This window comes from Macaca thibetana, chromosome 4, assembly GCF_024542745.1.
Source record: "Macaca thibetana thibetana isolate TM-01 chromosome 4, ASM2454274v1, whole genome shotgun sequence".
NCBI lineage: Eukaryota > Metazoa > Chordata > Mammalia > Primates > Cercopithecidae > Macaca > Macaca thibetana.
The window spans coordinates 122957079-122976296 of record NC_065581.1 but is presented as its reverse complement, the minus strand read 5'-3'; the positions used below and the strand labels follow the sequence as shown (position 1 = coordinate 122976296).

The window sequence follows — 19218 nt, the reverse complement described above, 5'->3', positions numbered from 1 at the left end:
CGGAGGCTGAGGTGAGAGAATCGCTTGAACCTGGAGGTGGAGGTTGCAGTGAGCTGAGATTGTGCCATTGCACTCCAGCCTGGGGAACAAGAGCAAGGTTTCGTCTCAAAATAAATAAATAAATAAATAAAATAAAAAGAAGAAGGAGAAGGAGAAAGAAGAAGAAAGAAGAAGAAAATAAAGTCGCTGATAAGATTAAACCTTGTTACAATTTTTTTTTTTTTTTTTTTTTTTTGCTGAGGGACGTTGGAACAAGTATTTCAAGTTTTCCCAATCTTTTCTGCGTCCTACAATAAATAAGAAGGCTCTGATTGAAAGAAGATGATGAAACTTTGTAATACATTTTTGCACATATCACAGGAATTGAGAAAATGAGTAATGGTGGGGTAAAAAATCCTTTTTAATTTTTAAACAAATTTTAAAGTGGGCCTAATTTGTCGCTTATAAATTATTTAAAATATTCGATGATAGATGATTATATGGTTTTTAGCCTATAACCCAGAAATAATTTAAAGAATTTGGTGATTTTGCTTTGTAACGTCAGGAAAACTGGGATTTTGGGGGGATTATTTTTTGTGAATTTAATTTATAAAAATAAAAATAACAATAGAACCCCAATAGTCTCCTCTTCTTCATTATGGGAGTAAATAATATTAATACATAAATATTTGATTTAATTCATTATACGCTGTATTGCCAATACAATTTTATTTTTTATATTTAATGATTATTGAAATGTGTGTTATTTTTGTTGTTTTGATCAATTATGTATTATAACAATTGCAGACTCAATTTTGGAAGATTAACACTTAGCACCTTATTTCACAGGAAATTTTGTAAAAATTTAAATTTCAATTTTCAATCTTTTGTTGCAGAGAAATGTGTTATGTTAATCAAGTAAAAATTTGAGCATACAAATCTATTCCTTTAAAGTGAAATTCTGTAGGCTAAGTAAATGGAAATATGGGTTAAAAGAAGAAAATAGTGTAAAATTTCTGACTCTTAAAAAAGAACTTTTTTGTATTTTAAAACATGATAAATATCAAGTTGCTATGATATTTTAGTTTTAAAGATATAACTATTGTCAATATTTGATGAAGTATAGAAATCACATTTTTTGTACCTGTGAAACCTTCTTGTGAAAAGATGTAGACATCAACATAAAAACGTGTTAAGGGATACATTTCTATACTCTTAGAGCATATAATAATTTTTTAAATTCCTAGAGCAAGGGAACTTTTTTTTTTTGGTGAGAAAAAAATTCAAGATTATTTTGCTGAACTACTTGCTGATTCATAAAAGCTCCATGGGCTATGTGCTACCCTCTGCCAGGAATCCTGCATTTCTATTAATTTGACTAACTTTCTGACTCAGTACAAATTTTACTTCCTACAGATTATTTTTCATGACCTCTTTTAAAGATGATCTAGGAATTGTTCCTGTGTGCCCCTCATCACATGTGTTATAATATAAACATCTGTTTATCTTTCAATCTTGATTCTCCTGGAGGACAGGGATTATCTTTTTCTTTTCTTACCACCTGACACATAAATGGAATTTATAAATTCTTAATGAATGCCTCCTCTCTAAATATTACTAATAGTCCACTAAAATGTAAACTCTGTGAGAACAAGAGTATGTCTTACGATGATCATTGAATTTCCAACTACTAATATAGCATCTAAGACATGATAGATAACCTGTAAAACATACCTGTTGATTGAGTAAATGAACTATACAGTAATTCACAGCTTTTTTGTTGTTGTTGTTAATGTTCTACTACAGATGAATGACAAAACATAATGGAAACAATCCCAGTACTCTGTCTTAACTCATTACCTTACTATGTTTATAATAAATTTTTGATTGAGTCATAGGTCATTATCATATGATTTACACCTTGTGCCCTCTCCTTTCTAGTATTTATATCATTTCCAAAAATGATTTACTTCTGGCCTTAATGGGAATTTTCTAGTGTTTTATCACTTTTTAAAATTACCTTAATATTCCTACATTTCGAAGTTGTTTGGTCTTGTTTTCTTTTTAAATCAGGAATGAATGTTGAAATAATGTATATCAAATTACTTTTGGCCATTTTTTTTTTACTGTAGTTTTTACTTTTTAATGTAGTTAATGTTTTTAACTTTTTAATGTAGTAAGTAGCAAAATAGTAAATTTTCTCATATTTGAAACATCCCTCCATTTCTGGAAAGAATCCCATTAGTTTTTGCATTTTTTTTTTTAATTAAAGTTTTACCCTTGAAATAGTTTTAGGTCCACATGCAGCACATGTAGTTGTAAGAAATATTGCGGAGAGATTCTGTGTACCCTTTACCCAATGTCCCCCAATGATAATATCTTAAAAAACTAATAATATACCCTAAGCAGAATATTGACTGATACAATTCACTGGTTTATTCAGGCTTCCTCAGTTTTACATGTATTTGTGTGTGTGTATGTATTTAGTTCTAAACAGCTTTGTCAGGTGTTGATTTCTGTACCCATTACCATAGTCAAGATAGAGAATAGTTAAGAATTCCTCTTGTAGCCCTTTTATTAATACAACCTACCTTCTCCCTTTCGCTACCTCACCCCCATTCCTTGGTAGCCAGTAACTAGTTGTCCATTTCTAAAATTTTATCATTTAAAATGTGCTGTTGGCTTTTTTCATTTGGCATACACTCTGGAGATTTATCCAAGTTTATTCCTTTTTTAATGCTCAGTAGAATTTCACGGTATGTGTGTACTATAGTGTAACAGTTCAATCATTGAAGACATTTAATTTGTTTTCAATTTGTGACAATTATGAATAAAGTGAATATAATCACATATAGTTTTTGTGTGGCCCTAATTTCCATTTCCCTGGGATAAATGCCCAAAAATGCAATTGCTAGATCATATGGTAATTGCATGTTTAGTTTCATAAGAAACCGTCAAACTGTTTTCTAGAGCAGCTGTACCATTTTACACTCTTATTGGCAACACATGCATGATAAGTGATCCAGTTTCTCTTCATTCTCACCAGCATTTTGTGTAACTATTTTTAATTTTAGTGTTAATAGGTACAGTGATACCTCATTGTGGTTTTAATTTTTCTTTCCCTGATAGCTGATAAAGTTGAAAACTTCTTCATGTACATAATTATTTACCATATGGGTATCATCTTCAGTAAAATGTCTGCATGTCTTTGCTCATTATTGTTGAGTTTGAGAGTTCTTAATATATTGTAGTTGTGTTATCATTTTGAGATTTTTGTAATGATGTTACTCTGGTTTCTTAGATATTGTTGTGAAAATTACTCTTTTTCCTCAAATGAGAGTTGGGTTAAAAAGGCAGCAGATTTATCGCTTTTTTTAGATTTAAAAAAAATCATTGATTCAACACAACTTTGCACTTTTGGGGGAAGTTACATTTCTCAATTTCTTCCATTAGAAAAATATTTTCCTCTTGAGCCATTGTTGATATAGTAGAGTTTTCTAGGAAATCTTTCATTTCTACTGTATTTTGAAATTTATTAGCTGAAAGTTAAAAACTTAATCTTTCTTTTCTTCTTTCATATGTCTCATAATCAACCAATCATAAAAGTTTTAAAATTGTTTTTATTTTCTCATTTTCTCTGTGACTGTATCCATACCTTAGACATTCTAAGCTAATGGCATAGCTTCCCAGTTTTTGCTTCAAACGTGTAATCCCTGTTGCCACTAGAATGATATGCTTCTAATGCTTAGTGAAAATAACACGGAGTAAATGATGGAGTGGACTGTGAACATTTAGAAATTGTGTGTGACACAAGCAGTACAAATTAACAAGTACTATATCGGGAAAAAACATTTCCAGTAGATGAGTGACAAAGAGCCAATATCCCTGATATATAAAATGCTTATAAATATCCCTTAAAAATAAAAAAGATCCCCATAGATTAAAAATAGGTGTATACAACTACTGAAAGAGGGAATACTAATCATTAGCATTCATCCTAGTTAGTAATAAATGTAAATTAAAATGGAATAACAATTTTTGACTGTAAAAATATGACTCAGTACAAATGAGTATGTGGTCAAATCCTTGCTGTTGTGTGATTGGTACAAAGTTTGGAAAGCATTTGGCAAAATGTAGAGTATCTAATTCAGTAATTCCAATTTGGGGCAACGTGTTCAGGAAATAACCATACATTTAGTAAGACCTTTATGCAGAATTTCCTGAATGATTATTTATACATTTGTGATAAGCTCAAAATAACCTAAAATATATATCATTATGGAAATGGCTAAATAAATTATGTTATATCCGCTGCATAGAAAGTAATGTAATTGTTTAAACATCACAAAGCATCTTTTATAACATGGGGGGAAGTTTACATGAAAGTGTAGGATACGGAATTATTATACATGCAGTTCCATATGTCTATCTGAAGAAATCTTTGTCTTCAGTGACCCCTCATGATTTGAGTTCTGAATCACCTTTTGTAGTTTTACAAATTAATTTCACTTTGCTACTAAAACATTAGGCACTTTGTATTGTCTCCAAGCCTTTTAACATTCTACTTTCTCTGCCTTGACACCTCTTGTCTTCCCCACTACACTCACTAGATTTTTATCCTTTGGGTACTAGCTTGAATGTCACTTTCTCTGGGAGGCCTTTTCTTAAGTCTCCTGGTTTTAAGGTGTTTCTTTTTGTTCTTTGTACGTTGGTGTAGCTTTACCATAATTGCTTTTTCATTTGCTTCTCTTTCTTCTAGACTGTAAACTGAGGAAGGCTTACACTCTGCTCCAGTCTTTATTCATTTACTCTGCCTGGTAGTGCTAGGCCACTGGAGATATTTACATATTAAAGAACGCCTGCTCAAAAAATGTTAGCCAAATTGACCTGAATTTTAAGGCAGTTGTGGTCCCTAGAGGGAAGCATGGCCATATAGTTGTCACCTAATAAGGAAGGCAAACAACTAGCATTCCTGTAGCTGATTGGCATTTTAACAGTGCTTTCTTTCAGGATGTCAGATTTGATCCTCACAGTCTTTCTAGTCCTTCTGTTACTAAGTGATTGAACCAGGACCTGAATAACCGAAGTCAGAAAAAAAAAAAAAGGTTAAATGAAAAATTGTTGGTAGTAGCTAGTAATTAGAGAACCAGTTATTGAGTGAGCCACAGAGTAACTGAGGGGAAAGGGAATAGTACAATCCATGACAAAAGAAAAAGGCAAAAAAGCCAGTGAAATAATCTGGGAGATTCCCTAAGTGGAGAGTGGAAAATGAAGGAGATGCTTTCTCTTAACAGTATGTCTCTGAGCTCCATCTCTTTATTTTTCTTTAATGAAGCCAGAAAATATTTGAATCTGTACTAAAAGTGGGTACTCTTACATGAATATTTTGATTCTGCCCGGTTTAGTATTGTAGATAAAGCTAAACTCGGAAAGAACTTTCCCCTTCCTTTTTCATTTTGCAATGAGTAAATGTATAAAATTTCAAGTTTCAATTTTTAAAGCTTCCTCTAGGGGGTGACATTGTAAAGTTAATAAACGTTTAGTGAAAGTATATACACAGTCTCAAGAGTCTTCATTTGTTTATATCATCAGAAAATTAAATATAGTACAGTTGTTCAGGAAGCTGTAAGTATAAATAAAGTTATTTCAGTTCTGAGATGTTACAGGACATTCAAGCAGAAAATATTAGTGTAAATGCTAAATAATAATGGATTTCTTTATTGATATATGGTAAACTACATGGATATTAGCATTAATAATCACTTGCTCATGTCTGTAATCTGACACTGTGGGAGGCCCAGGTGGGCGGCTCACGAGGTCAGAAGTTCAAGACCAGCCTGGCCAATATGGTGAAACCCTGTCTCTACTAAAAATACAAAAATTAGCCAGGCATGGTAGCGTGCGCCTGTAGTCCCAGCTACTCGGGAGGCTGAGGCAGAAGAATCGCTTGAACCCAGGAGGCGGAGGTTGCAGCCAGTCAAGATTGTGCCACTGCACTCCAGCCTGGTGAGAGAGCGAGACTCCATCTCAAAAAAAAAAAAAAAAAAAAAAAAAAAGAACTTGCCTTTTATTATTTTTTGTTGTGGTTAATCACATAGAAATTGGATTTTAAATTCATTCAGACAAATTTAACTAAACCAATAGAGAAGCAGTTCCTTTCAGTCTGTGCTGGTTCCTGAATGATAAACTAGAGTCTATAGTCTTATTGCTTGAGTACTTAATTTTTTTTTAATTAATAAGCTTTCTCAGGGTACTTTACTGTAGCAAAGACAATAAACACACAGAATGTTGGACTGCTGTTTTATCCGTTAGCCTTCCATTCCTCTTATGTTTGTTTTGTGAACCTACATGCAAACATGAATTTTATTTTTTTTAAATTGTCATTTAATACTTTCCTTTTTGAGTAATGTCAACTCATTTTACATCTCTTTAGAAAAAAATGTAAAGTCAAAGGGGCTATGGAGTCAAATAACACATTCTTAACTTTCATTTCTTTTTTGGCATTCATAGAAGTTTAAGCATCTTTGATAAGGTTTGTCTTCTATGACAATTATATTTGGCTGTTCAAAGTGGAAGCTTATATACTCTTGAACAGTCAAGGAGTATATATAGTAGGTTTCAATGACCATGCTTGATATAAGTTCCAACTTTCACTGAAATTCTTCATTGGGCTGTTACATTTACATTTTTTATGTTTTTTTATATTTATTTTTCTGTGGCTTGTCAGGTTTTTATGTTTCTACTATTTGAGTTTTTTTTTTTTTTTTTTTTTTTTTAACCTCAATTTATTATTGTTTCTATTTGGCGACACTGTTAACATCTTGGAGCAACAATTCTTTGCTGTCAGGGCTGCCCAGTACATTTCAGGATATTACTGTTTTAAATGGTAGTAGTACCCCCAGACATTGCATTTTAAAATGGAAGGGGAAAAAAAAAAGCCTCCACACTTTTTTAGCTCCCCCAAGAGCCAGTATAATTGAAAATCTAAATTCCCATCAGTATGGAAAGTTTATATTATGTAACTGTTAAAGATATGTGGAGTTACATTTATCACAAAAGATGCCATAACCCACAGCATAATGTAGAAATGAAGGGTGCAAACAAATTACGTGTTGCCATGTATGTAAAATTTGTGGTTAGATATAATTTTATGTATGTGTATGAAGAGAGACATCTTGCTGGATGCAGGATACAGTGACTCTGGAGCCAGACTGCGCCTGAGTCAAATACTAACCTACCATTTATGGCCCCCCATGACCTTATGAGCTTCAGGTTTTTTATTAATATACTCAGGATAATAGTAAGATCAACTTCACAAACATTTTTGGTAGATTAATCAATTTTTCTATTTTTATATGACTAAATGAGTACATGATCCATGGTGATTACTCATTTAATATTAGTTATTATCAAGTTATTACTCCAGTTCACTGGGATCTTGTCGATAGTATATTGCTAGGTCTTATGTTTTTATCCATTATGCAACCTCTACCTTTTAATTGCAATGTTTAAAACATTTATAATTAATGTAATAAATATGTTTGGGTTTAAGTCTTGCTATTGGTTTTCTATGTCTCATTTGTTGTTTGTTTCTTCTTTCTCCTTTTTCTGCCTTTTTGATAATTAAAGTTCTCTTAGAATTCTATCGTAGCTCCACTGTGGAGTTACTAGATAGTCCTATTTTATTTTTTTAGTGGTTGCTCTAGAATGCTTACAATAGCTTATCATAGTCTACTGTCTCATACCACTTAACATATAAGGAAAGATCTTTACTGTCTTTTCCCCCCATGTCCTTTGCCTATAGTTGTCATACATTGTATTTATACTTATACCGTAAACCTTATGTATGTTTTTAACTATTCTCTTTTAAAGAAATTTATGAAATGTAAAAATAAAAATTTTTATATTTTGCGACATAAATATGATTTTTAGTACTCATCAAGATCCAAGTTTTAAATCTGGTATTGGTTGGGCATGGTGGCTCATGCCTGTAATCTCAAAACTTTGGTAGGCTGAGGTGGGTGGATCACATGAGCTCAGGAGTTCAAGACCAGCCTGGGCAACGTGGTGAAACCCTGTCTCTACCAAAAATACGAAAAGAAATTACCCCGATGGGTGGCCTGTGCCTGTAGTCTCAGCTACTTGGGAGGCTGAGGTGGAAGGATCATCTGCACCCAGGAGGCGGAGGTTGCAGTGAGCTGAGATTGTGCCACTGCACTCCAACCTGGGCAACAGAGCGAGACCCCATCTCAAAAATTAGGTAAACTACTTTGGGTAGTTTATATTGCAGTGCTCCAGAGTTTACTACTCTTTTCTTTTTTGGTGTCTGTACTATTAGTCCTACCCACTGAATTTTTCAATTCAGGTATCATCATTATTATTATTATTATTTGAGACAAAGTCTCGCTCTGTTGCCAGGCTGTAGTGCAGTGATGTGATCTCGACTCACTGCAGCCTCCGCCTCCTGGGCTCAAGCGATTCTCCTGCGGCAGCCTCCTGAGTAGCTGGGACTACAGACACGCACCACCATGCCCAGCTAATTTTTGTATTTTTAGTAGAGACGAGGTTTCACTGTGTTGGCCAGGATGGTCTCAATCTCTTGACCTCATGATCTGCCCTCCTCAGCCTCCCAAAGTACTGGGATTACAAGCATGAGCCACCACACATGGCCCAGATATTATATACATATTTTGTTTGTTTGTTTTGAGACGAGGTCTCGCTCTGTCACCCCAGGCTGGAGTGCAGTGGCACCTCTCTGCTCACTGCAAGCTCTGCCTCCCGGGTTCATGCCATTCTCCTGCGTCAAGTCTCCTGAGTAGCTAGGATTACAGGCGCCTGCCTCCACCCCCGGCCCATTTTTTGTATATGTAGTAGAGACAGGGTTTCACCATGTTAGCCAGGGTGATCTCGATCTCCTGACCTCGTGATCCACCTGCCTCGGCCTCCCAAAGTGCTGGGATTACAGGCGTGAGTCACCGCGCCCTGCTGGTATTATATTTTTTGCCTCTAGAAGTTTCATTTGGATTTCTTTGTGTATGTACCATTTCTCCTTTCTATTCATTGTTTTCTTTAAATTCTTTCTATAGTTCTCTAGTATGTTAATGTCATTATCTCCTGTTTTTATTATTTTGTCATTGTTTGATCTGCTCATACTGTTGGCTTATATTTTTTCTTCTTATGGATCACATTTTCCTATCTGTTGGCCTCTTCGGTAATTTTTGACTGGCAGTAGGACTTTGTGAATTTTACGTTCTTGAATGTCTGGAGTTTGTGGTCTTTCATTGAAGGGATTCCATCTGGCCAACAATTAATAAATTTGGAGTTCAATTTGATTCTTTTGCGTATTGTTTTTTGTTTGTTTTTAGCTTTTTTGGGTAGGTCTAAAGTAGTCTTTGCTCTAGGGAGAGTTTTAACACCACTACCAAAGTATGCCCATCTTGAACTGTCTACTGAATACCCAGTGTAACACATAGGACTTTTCACTCTCTCTTGTTGGAACTTGAATGCGTTCTAGCCCTGTGTGTGCATTGGGAACAGTTCAGCTTATTGAACAGGTTTTGTTCATTCTTTGGCCTTGAGGAGCTTTCCCCTGCACACCACATGTTAGTATTCAGCTGTGTCTCCAGGTTACCCTTATTCAGGTTTCTGGGTTGTTTCCTGCACAGCTCCCTTCTCTTTAGAACTCTACCCCTTAATGTACAACTGCGTCAGTCTCCCTGAATTCACTCCAGTGTGGTTTTTCAGCTCAAGAGGACTGTTTTCTTCTTGGGACTCCTCTTCCTGGGCCTTAGTTTGGCATGTGCTTCCAGGCAGAATGCTGGGTTGATCATTGGTGCCACCTCATTTGTTTCCTTTCTGCAGGTATCATGGTCTTCCTCTGTCTTTGTTGTCTGAAAGCTTGTTTCATATATTTTGTCCAGATTTTTTCTGTTTACACTGGGATGATAACCATAGTTACTTTATTAAGTCCAGAAGTCGAATCCGTGTTCTCATTTTAATAATCAGATCATCACTTAGTGTTTGCTATGTGTCAGCACAGTGCTAATATCCAGAATCCCAGTGATTATCTGTTTATTCTTTGGACAATGAAAAAGCCAGATATTCTTACCCTATACTTTGATTTTCATTACATTATTTAATAGGAAGTCAGGAGTGACTTTTTCTTAAAATCACTGTTATGATAGGAGTTCCAAAAGTTATCTATTTAATGAAGGGACGAGTGAAGTAAGTATTCTTCATTAGCAGGCATTCATTCATGCTTCCTTCCTTTTTCCTTTTTTATTTTTTTTTTGGTCAAATAGTGTGCCTAAATTATTTAATTTGGAAAGTAGTTGGATATATTTTGTATAAAAACTGTGTAATAATCATTGACTCAGAAAGCCCTTCACAAAGGATGATACTAACCATATAGAAGAGATCTGCAATATACTTAGGAATAGAATAAGATTCAGTTCTATTTTTTGGAATAAAGTTTGCTTTTATGTATCAATATGTATTCTGTTGAGTGCCACATTTTTTAACCTATCAAAGCCTCACTCCTCATAGTTGCTTTTATATCTTTTTGCATATGATTTTATCATGCATATTTCGTAGTTTTATGTTCTTATGGATAAGCAAGGATGTGTTAGAATGTTAATGTTCAAATTCTGAGGAACTCTGGATTACACATACCTTCAGAATTAGTAAATGTTTGTTTTCTAAATGTCTCACATTAAATTAAAGTCATGTTGGAAAGTATTTAATCCTTTTGCAAATATGCTTCATTACTCATCAAATATAATATTTATTCATAAAAAGAAACACATTTCCTTGATGAAATAAATCAAATATATTTTCATATAGATGATTTTAGCTACATGTTTATTTGTTCTGTTTTTGTAGGTATTTTCCATGTTAGACATTAATTTTTCATCATATTGCTGCTGCTAGAATGAATTACTTGTCTCAGAATTCTTTATGAAAGAGATCCTTTTTTCATCCCTGTGGCAAAAAGATGTTTTAGTGTACTTAAACTGAGTTTTCTTAAGTGAATTCAAGGAATTTTCCTTTTTATTAGTAGTAGAAAATGTATCTTATGGTAAATTTTTTATACTTAAGAATTCTTTGCAACATAAGGTATTTAGAAATATAAAAGCCAGGCCGATTTTTGTCCTAAATCTTTTAATGCTGAGAGGATCCAATTCTTCAATTAAAGGTATTACTATATAATAATGTCCTTGCAATTGCAACGACTAAATATGCACACAAACTAAGAAAGAAAGGAATGTAGGCCAGGCTAATTAAACTATATTATTATTACACTGTGTTTAACTATTAGTTATCTGGATTAGGTTAACTTCAAAAGGACAAGAAGTGGAAATTTTGTTTATATTTGTATGTGCTGTATTAATTATCTGCATGTTTGCTTAATGGTTGCATCCTGAAATGGCTGTCACTAAAGCCAAGGACAGTCTTGGAATCAACCTTATTTCTTTACTGACTGGGTTGTTCCCTATATTTCTTCCCAAAATTGATCTATCAAGTAGCTAACTCTGCTCCATGAATGGTAGGCCTCACATAGTGTTCACTACTGTGGTTAAAGAAAAAAAAAAAAGAGAAAGACCTGTGGGGAGATGACACTGTTGGTACCATCCTTCAAATTATCATTTTTTTATATTGGTCAGTGCACATTTAGATCATGAGTAATTACCTAATGTGTATGTATGTTTGGGTAAGACAGTTGTCTTAGAGATTAAAGTGTGTTTGAAATAGTCAATTGGGATGTTGGGAAAGCAAGTATCAAGCCCATTTGAGATTGATAATTATGATATTTGTAATGAAGACAATCTGTCATCAGTCTCTGCTACTTGGATGCAGGTACAGAGAAAGAGGATAGTTGGGTTTATGTATAAGTATGCTTTTGCCAGAGGGATGTAATAAAAAAAATTTAGAGGTAGAAGGAGATAGTAAAATAAAGTTCTTAAAATGTAACATCAAAGCTAGTTGCAGAGAGAAGTTAAAGGAGAGAAGACTGATAGTAATGAAGAAGTAGTAAGAAGCCAATGAACTGTAAACCTGTAGTAATGCACATAGTTGAATGTTGGAAGAAGAGATTATGTTTAGAGAGTGGGTGCTTGATGTATTGATTTTGGCAGTAGTTTGAGATGGCAATTTAATTATAGAATGACCACTGAGTGAAAGAGAGCACATAAAATTATTGGAGGTCAAGGGTCAATAAGAATTGAGAATATGGGCTGTGTTTACATTTGAATCTGATTTACTCTCTTATTGCAGAAAATCCAAAATAACAATGGGTAAGTAAAATAAGGATTTACTCTATAATTTAAAGAAAGTCTGATGTTGGCAGTACCCTGTGCTAGTGTACCAATTCCAGTAAGTCATCAGGGACCCCAGCTGATTCCAGTTTCAAGTCTACCAGCCAGCACATGGTTACCATTTTCAAGGTTGCTTTGTAGCCTAAGATAGGTACTAGGGCTTCAGTCATCTAGTATTTATATTCTAGGTAGTAGGGAACAAAAAAGGGAGAGGGTCTGCAAGATATTTCCCTGCTGTCATTCCCCCTTTTGTGGAGACATTACAACAGTCTTTCCTAACTATTTGTGGGCACATAATATTAGTGTTGGTTACATGGCCATACTTTGCTTTGGAGAATACTGGGAAATGTACTCTTTGGGCTAGGTACATTACAACTCCTTAATAATATAGCAGCTTGCCAGTCCTAAGGAGGTATGTGATAGATTTTTTTTTTTTTAAGTTACTAAAGAGGACTGCAAATACAGTGATTTCTTCAAGTGATACTTGCTTTTAGTTAAGAGAGAGAAGGAGAAGGAATCAGAAAATATAGAGGAGTATGCTGATGAAAAGCAGTGGTTCCATGGGATTTTGGTAGAAGGTATGGGGGTGTGGGGAAGAGGCGTGGGCTAGGTTGGGGCAAGAAAACATCGTTCATAGTTGAGACGAGTGAGGATGCCATAAAGCAGCAATTCTCGACCTTTTGATCACCTATCCATATGAGTTAGAAAAAACATTGAACACAAATCTGCAATATGTTATGTAAACTATTTATGAATTACATTTACATATTGATGTACTGAGATATGTAAAATATAAATTTTTAAAGAATTAGATAAAATATCAATAGAAATGCTAATATTTTATTTTCCATACTCTAGCCAATTGTTTTGCCAATCCCTGGGATCATATGGGTCTCAAGGACCTAGCTAGCTTCAGTATAACTTAGGGTGGTGGCTCTCTTAGGGGAATATGAGCCACCTGGCATGGAACTGATCCCACTTTCTGCTAGAAGTATCCTCTTAAAAATAAGATAAAGGATACCTAATATTCTTTGGGAAATTTTGGCAATACAGTAAAATACAGTAAGCTTAAATTTGAGGAGGAAAGAGCATATTAAGATTTATAGATATTATCTTGTGAGAAGATAACATTTAATCTGAGATCAAATTAGAATCCCTTTGTATGTCAAAGTGATCTCTAGTGCTAGTTAGTGTGCATTGAAAGCAACATGCACTACACTGGGTAGCAGTAAATCTAGATGACACTTTTGGAACTCTGTTTTTTTCTCTCTCTCTCAATATCTAGATGGATCGAATCCTTAAAATTGATATGTGGTTATGAATACATTATTAAATTAAACTTCAAGCTCTGTAATATGACGCCCTCAAAGCCTAAGCACTAAAAAGCAGTTCCTCCGGATAAAACCATTAAAATTAAAAACACACAGATATGATAAATAGATAACTGTTTCACGCATGTATTAATTTTTAAAGAGAATTTTTGACATGTAAACATAATTGTATTGGAAATTCTGAGAGTTACAGATATTCAGCTTTGTTATAAAGCTCTAGTAAATCAAACAACAATAGACCCGTAGAATAGCACAGCAGGGTAGGCAGTATACAGAGCTGGGCCCTATTATACCATGGAAACTTAATATATGATAATGAATGATAAAAATGACATTTAAATCAGTAGGACAAAATGAGCTATTCTTTCATTCATGTGTTTATCTATTCAGAAAATGTTTATCAAGGGCCAACCTCTATCATAGATGCCAGGGATACATCAGCAAACCAAATAGACTAACATCCTTGTCATCATGGAGTGTAAATTCTAGTTAGGGTGGAGACAGAATAAACACGTAGAAGATTTCATTTGGTGGGGGAACATTATATCTCTACTTCATACTGTGTAAGGAATTGCTACAAGTCAATTTGTTTAAAAGCAAACCAATTTGGCAGAAGATTATTTTATTTTGATAGCTATCCTTAATTCATAAATGAGAATATAGGGCTATTCAGTAAATACCTAATAGTTTTTTAGTGGTTAGGAAAGAAAATATAAAATCAAACAGAGTGCTTTTAGTCTTCAGGTTGATAGGAATGTAAGTTTAATAAGTTTTTTGTGAGTTTAGGCAAAATGAGTGCTTGTATATGTTGCAGATACAACTGTGTATTGATACTTTTGTTTTGGGAGCACAGCTTAACAGTAGGTCTCAAAATGAAAAAGGCACAGAGACTATGACCCAGGAATCTCACCTCTTGGTTCCTCTGGGAACTCTCTTGCATTGTGCACAAGGAGGTATTTTGCAGTTCATGAGTTTTACCATCAGTCTTCATTCAAAAATTTCGTTGCATTTTGTTGTTGCATTTATGCACAACATTAGTTATAATGAAATTTTGAGAGCTGCCTGAATGTGCTTTTGTTACCTTGATGCATTCATACTGTAGAACATTAGCACTGACACAGATCTCCAGGACATATTGTTGAATGTAAGGGGTAAATTACAGACATCCTATGTATACATCAGTGGTAACAGCAATTACCACCAGAACTGTTCACAGTTCTTATCACTGGAAAAGCAATAAAAATTGTGGTGTCAGCTATTTAGGTTTAGCCTCATCTCAGTTGTTTTTATTAACTCTTTAAAGAGAAGGTACATTTATTCAAAGAGAGAGTATATGTAAAATTACTGTAGCAATTCTTTCTATAAACTGCAGTTCAAGTCTTATTTCCTACTATCCCAGCCCATTTTGTATATTTTGTCAGTATCACTTATTTGGCATTTGGCAAGTGCTCTTGTACATATGGTTGTTTGCTGTGTGCTTTGTCCTACCAATTAAATTATAGTTGCCTTTGACAGCTTAGGACATACCTCGTCATTTTTTTTTTTTTTTTAACATAATGCCAGAAGAGAAGGCCTTACTTGATAAAAAAAAAAAAAAAAAAATTATCATTATGGATATCTTGCATTCTTTGAATAATATTTTTGTGCTTTTTAGGTTTATAACTTCCATAGTAAATCAGTTTTATTTCTAAATGTACTTGAATTTTAAATTATTTATTAGCAATTATATCTTAAACACTCGTAAACATGGGTTTTTAAAAATGAAATTGTTCAAATTATCTTTTCTTTCTAGGTCGTTTATACGCAATGCAGACTGGAATGAAGATCGATAGTAAAACTCCTGAATGTCGCAAATTTTTATCAAAGTTAATGGATCAGTTAGAAGCTGTAAGTTGAACGCTAATCATTTATGTTCTGGTTATGGTTAAAATACCATTTTATTCATTTGTGTGTCTGTGTTGTCATTTTAGTTCTTTCCCTTGGCAACAATCAACAATGCCATTATACCTGAGGAAAAACTAGACATAAGTTTTTTTCAATTATTTGCTGTATACTTCCAGAGGAGTTATGAGTGTTAATTAAAGTATGTTCAAATATCTTTGCATATGCCATCATATCTTGTTCCACATTATTATAGATAGCCTTTGGCTCATCCTTTTATAAGTGAAAAACCTTTTCTTTTTTTTTTTTTTAAATTGTGACAGGGTCTCACTCTGTCACCCAGGCTGGAGTGCATTGCAGTGGCGTGATCTCTCAGCTTGCTGCAACCTCCACCTCCCAGGTTCAAGCAATTCTCCTACGTCAGCCTCCCAGGTAGCTAGGACTACAGGCACACACTAAACGCACCCAGCTAATTTTTTTGTGTATTTTGGTAGAGACGGAGTTTGACCTTGTTGACCAGGCTGGTCTCCCACTCCTGACCTCAAGTTATACACTCACCTCAGCCTCCCAAAGTGCTGGGATTACAGGCATGAGCCACCATGCCCAACTGTGAAAAACCCTTTCTAACCTTCCCTTGCAGTTACATGGGTGATTAATTTGGGAATCTTAATATTTCTTGTAATAATGAAATAATAGGGTGTGTATTTAGTGAAAGGAACAATGAAGGAAATGATGCCAATTACTTATCTTTTCTTCCTCCCTCTCTGGGGTCCCAGGGCAAGATATTCTTAGGGTTTAGGCATCCCTCCTAGCAGGAAAGTGGTAGGTGACTAATTAGTCACCTTCTTGAACCTAATATAACTTCACAGATCACTGTAGAGGTACTTACTGAGAAGTGCCTATTGGATTGGATATCAGTGCACAAAGACGGCAGTGCCAACCTTAGTAGTCTACAGTGCCTACCTGTAACTCCTGGACTCAGCCATACCTGGTTTCTCTTCTAACAAAGTCAGGGTACACTCATTAATTCATCTCCTCCAAGACTGTTACATTAATAGTCGTGATTTACTTTTTATTTGCTTATTTAGATATCCAACCTCAGGAGAATTAGAAACCTATTTATTCTATCAGTTGTATTATTTTGCTTTGAGAAAATTTAGACAAAAACCAAAATGAAAACACTTTCAGCCCAGAGCTTTTCATTGTTTTTATTATTTTTATGTATTTTTAGGAGGTTATCATTCAAACAAGACTTATGCGAAGACAGAACTTCCTACCTAGTTGTATAAAGCAGCCATGGGCAGTAGTGTTCTCTCACTTGGTGTGGCTCTCTGGCTTATTGACTCCTGTCATCTGCTACTGTTAACTACCCAAAATCAGCCTCATGGCAACACTGAGGAAATTCAGCTGTTGCTGGAGCCTATCTGGCCTTCCATTTCTACAGCTGCTTCTGTGGATACAAGATAAATTTGAGTACTCTCTTTTTAGGGAATGGGTTGGGGTAGAAGGGAGAATGTTTCTTACACATAGCAGTATATTTGTAAAATCCAACTCTAGCATTTTGTATAGTATAATGTCTCTTTATTAACTTCACTGTATAGCAGTAGTAGCTCGGATAATAGTTCTTGGATAAGACAAAATTCAAACAGATTTCTGAAGTGTAAAATCACATTTATGAAGGGACTCATCAGGAATTTATCACTACGTACATTAAATGACAGGTAGGGTAAGTTTATTCCATGGTGAGGGCACACTATAATGTTTGCATTACAGTTTTAAAACTTCAAATATATTATGTTTTTGCTGTCAGATATTTTCTGATGAAGATGAGATGAAGTGGCCTACTCTCACTAAAATTATTCTATAACGAAATCTGCCTTTACAAATGATTTTGCAGTTTAGATACATAAATTACTGTTATCTGTGGGGATTTTTTTTTTCTTTTTTCTGTTTTGTTCAGGATAAACATAGATAAAATTGCCTTAAATTTCAGCGTTAAATCTCTTCTGGACCATAAGTTATTCTGTTTAATTATGAAAGTATTTACTTTGCTGATTTTATGAAAAGTCCTGGGGCTTCTTTTGATTTTAATTTTTTACTTTAAAAAAAAAGCAGGTTTTTATCAACTACTATGATGCTCAGATCTGATACTCCAGGGAGTTATTTTATTCCTGTATTGTAGTCTGAGTAAAAATTAGGAACTTTTTTTTAATGCTTTAAATTATTTTGTCTATAGAAAAGGGCTAAAAATCTACAGATATAAGTTGCATTGATTGCAGGTATATATTTGTCTAAATTTTAAAAGCTTCCATAAGTTGATTCTGAGTTTGTTGTCTTATACCTTAATTAGAATTAGATCTTTTTTGTTTTTTACATGATGTGCTCTGAGAGACATTATTATATTATTATTATTTATTTATTTATTTATTTTTGAGACATAGTGTAGCTCATTCGCCCAGGATGCAGTGCAGTGGTGCGGTCTCGGCTCACTGCAAGCTCCTCCTCCCGGATTCATGCCATTCTCCTGCCTCAGCCTCCTGAGTAGCTGGGACTACAGCTGTCCGCCACCATGCCCAGCTAATTTCTTTTTGTATTTTTAGTAGAGATGGGGTTTCTCCGAGTTAGCCAGAATGGTGTCGATTTCCTCATCTCGTGACCCGCCCCCTTGGCCTCCCAAAGTGCTGGGATTACAGGCATGAGTCGCTGTGGCCAGCCGAGAGATACTATTTTAGGACATGATGAACCTTCTAGTCTTTTTTTTTTTTAGATTTGACAGAAGAAATGGGAATAAATTAAAATTTTAAGTTATATATGCCTAGAAATTATTTTCTAATTCTATTTTTAGGATAACTTATAGTTTGGGTAATAAAACATCATTTTGGAGTATTTGATGCTTCCTTCATATAGATAATTGGATATGTTATCGTTTTATGCTTGGTTATTTTGATTGTTAGAGCTAAATTATATTTTCAGTTTATCATAAGTGTGTTTCTTCAAAGTTGTAAGCATTGGATTTTGTTTTAAATGCATTGGGCTGAGGCATAGCAACTCTTTTTGCAAATTTCATTGATAACATCTTTTATTGAAATGAATGTAAAATAATTTACTTAAAATGATTATTAGAATTATTTGTAATTAAGCCAACACTTCTAAGAGTCCAAAATCATAAGCTATGTATCTGATTTTATTTTAGCTAAAGAAGCAGTTGGGTGATAATGAAGCTATTACTCAAGAAATAGTGGGTTGTGCCCATTTGGAGAATTATGCTTTGAAAATGTTTTTGTATGCAGACAATGAAGATCGTGCTGGGCGATTTCACAAGTAAGTAAAGAGAAAAATAAAAATTATTTTATTAATTTTGTAACTGTATAACCAAAAGTAACTAGTTTTCTCTGGAACACTTTCTAACCTGCTGATTGATTTAGGTTTTTTTAGAAAAAATTATCGAACCTCACAGTGATTTTAGGTTACAAATTCTGGCCTTTCTCATAAAAGAAAATGGCTGAAAGAAGAAATACCCAGGGCAGATTTATTTACTTAGTCAATATACTCTACTTAGCTGTTTTTTAACATTTAGTAAAATCTGAGTTGATTTTAGGCAAAATCACAGCCTCGCCTCATGATTTTGATTTTGATTTTGATTTTGAAGGTACCCACCCCAGTCAATTCAAATGATTTTTCAGTATAATATTTGCATGTAAAGAAATACATTA

The 19218-nt window shown here is 34.2% G+C and overlaps 1 protein-coding gene across 1 annotated transcript in view; it reads left to right on the top strand.

Annotated features, from left to right (window-relative positions):
• VTA1 (vesicle trafficking 1) overlaps positions 1–19218 on the top strand; it is a 726169-nt gene that overhangs the window by 653017 nt on the left and 53934 nt on the right. The window contains exons 3-4 of the mRNA XM_050787412.1: positions 15417–15511; positions 18699–18826. Coding sequence (XP_050643369.1) covers positions 15417–15511; positions 18699–18826 — 223 coding nt within the window. The remainder of the gene's footprint in view (positions 1–15416; positions 15512–18698; positions 18827–19218) is intronic.